This window comes from Austrofundulus limnaeus, unplaced genomic scaffold (assembly GCF_001266775.1).
Source record: "Austrofundulus limnaeus strain Quisiro unplaced genomic scaffold, Austrofundulus_limnaeus-1.0 Scaffold497, whole genome shotgun sequence".
Lineage (NCBI taxonomy): Eukaryota > Metazoa > Chordata > Actinopteri > Cyprinodontiformes > Rivulidae > Austrofundulus > Austrofundulus limnaeus.
This window is the reverse complement of record NW_013952899.1, coordinates 12,997-14,472: the sequence shown is the minus strand read 5'-3', so window position 1 is coordinate 14,472 and position 1,476 is coordinate 12,997. Positions and strand designations below refer to the sequence as shown.

The 1,476-nt window shown below is 39.4% G+C and overlaps 1 protein-coding gene across 1 annotated transcript in view; it reads left to right on the top strand.

The window, feature by feature from the left end:
- The window catches only part of mfsd8l2 (major facilitator superfamily domain containing 8-like 2), a 42,607-nt gene that overhangs the window by 34,847 nt on the left and 6,284 nt on the right, over positions 1–1,476 (top strand). The window contains exon 11 of the mRNA XM_014025767.1: positions 250–380. Within this exon, the coding sequence (XP_013881221.1) occupies positions 250–380 (131 nt within the window). The remainder of the gene's footprint in view (positions 1–249; positions 381–1,476) is intronic.

Here is a 1,476-nt window from a genome sequence, read left to right as displayed (position 1 = left end):
TAATTTTAGTGATATCACGCAGGTGGAAGAAGGCAGTCCTGGTAACATTTTTAATGTGGGGGTTAAAAGACATGTCCTGATCAAAAATAACACCAAGGTTCTTACTGTTAATTTGTGTTACTTCACTTTATGATACAGGATTATAACATAATGGTCTTATTTATTTTCTATATATTTTATTTACTTAGTTGTTTTTTTGTAAACAAGAGAAACAAGGTTGATTCTCTTCATTTTCTTCTTCACTACCAGGGTTTAGCCAAGGAGTCCGACGCTCAGTTGGAGGTCTGGCCACCATCCTGGGTCCTCTGTGGGCTGGAGGACTGACCAATAATTTGTACCTCATGCTGGGAATGATGCTGGCTCTTCTCGTAATGATCACAGTGAGTAGAACACGGTGCTGAACTGCCAACACTTTCTGCCTCCTGGATGAGCCCAGAAAGGCTCAGCAGAGCAGGGGCCGAGGACTGAAGTGGTCCTCTTCCAGTTGGATGTTTGGGTGCCTGATCTGAAGCTCTAGCATGTCTTTGGACAAGATCTGAGGCCACTTCAGCTTTATATGCTAACTGGAATCATCCAATCCCAATACCAGTGAAGTTGAGACATCGTGTAAAACAAATAAAAACAGAATATGATGATATGCAAATCCTTTTCAACMTATGTTCAACTGAACAAACTACAAAGACAAAATTAAATGTAATTTCACTGAGCTCTGTACAATGACAAAAAAGTCATCATAATGTTCAAACAAATAAACTTTATTGTTCTTTATGTCACTCATTTTGAATTTGATCCTGCAACATGTTCCAAAAAAGCTGAGAAAGAAGCAAAAAAAGACTGGGAAAGTTGAGGAATGCTCAAAAACACCTGTTCAGATCATTTCAGGTGAGCAGATTCATTGGAAATAGGTCAGTGTCATGATTGGGCATAAAGTGTGCATCCCTGTAAGGCTCAGCCATTCACAAGTAAGGATGGGGCGAGGTTCACAACTTTGTGAGTAAATAGTCAACAGTGACATCTGTGAAGGCAGCATTAAAGCTGAAAGCTACATCCAAGTTTTAGAGCAACATATGCTGCCGTCCAAGACACGTCTTTTTCAGGAACGTCCTGCTGATTTCAGCAAGACAATGAAGACACATTCTGCAGGTGTTCCAACAGCGTGGCTTTATAGTAAAATATGAAAACGGAGACCTCAGACTATTGAGCAACTGAAGTTGTTCATCAAGCAAGAATGAAGGAATTCCAGCTAAAAACAGCAACAATTAGTGTCCTCTGTTCACAAACMCTCACCAGCTGCATTTCCATTGACCATGAAAATGCGCAAATTAGAATTTCGAAAATAAATTTGCTCAATGGAAACAYGTCAATTTWGAGAAAAATTACGTTTTTCGACAAAATGTTTTTGTGCTAGGATGAGGTGGTTTTTCGGCCGTATCGAATTTGTATTTTTCGCAAAACTGCAATGGAAACACTTTTTTC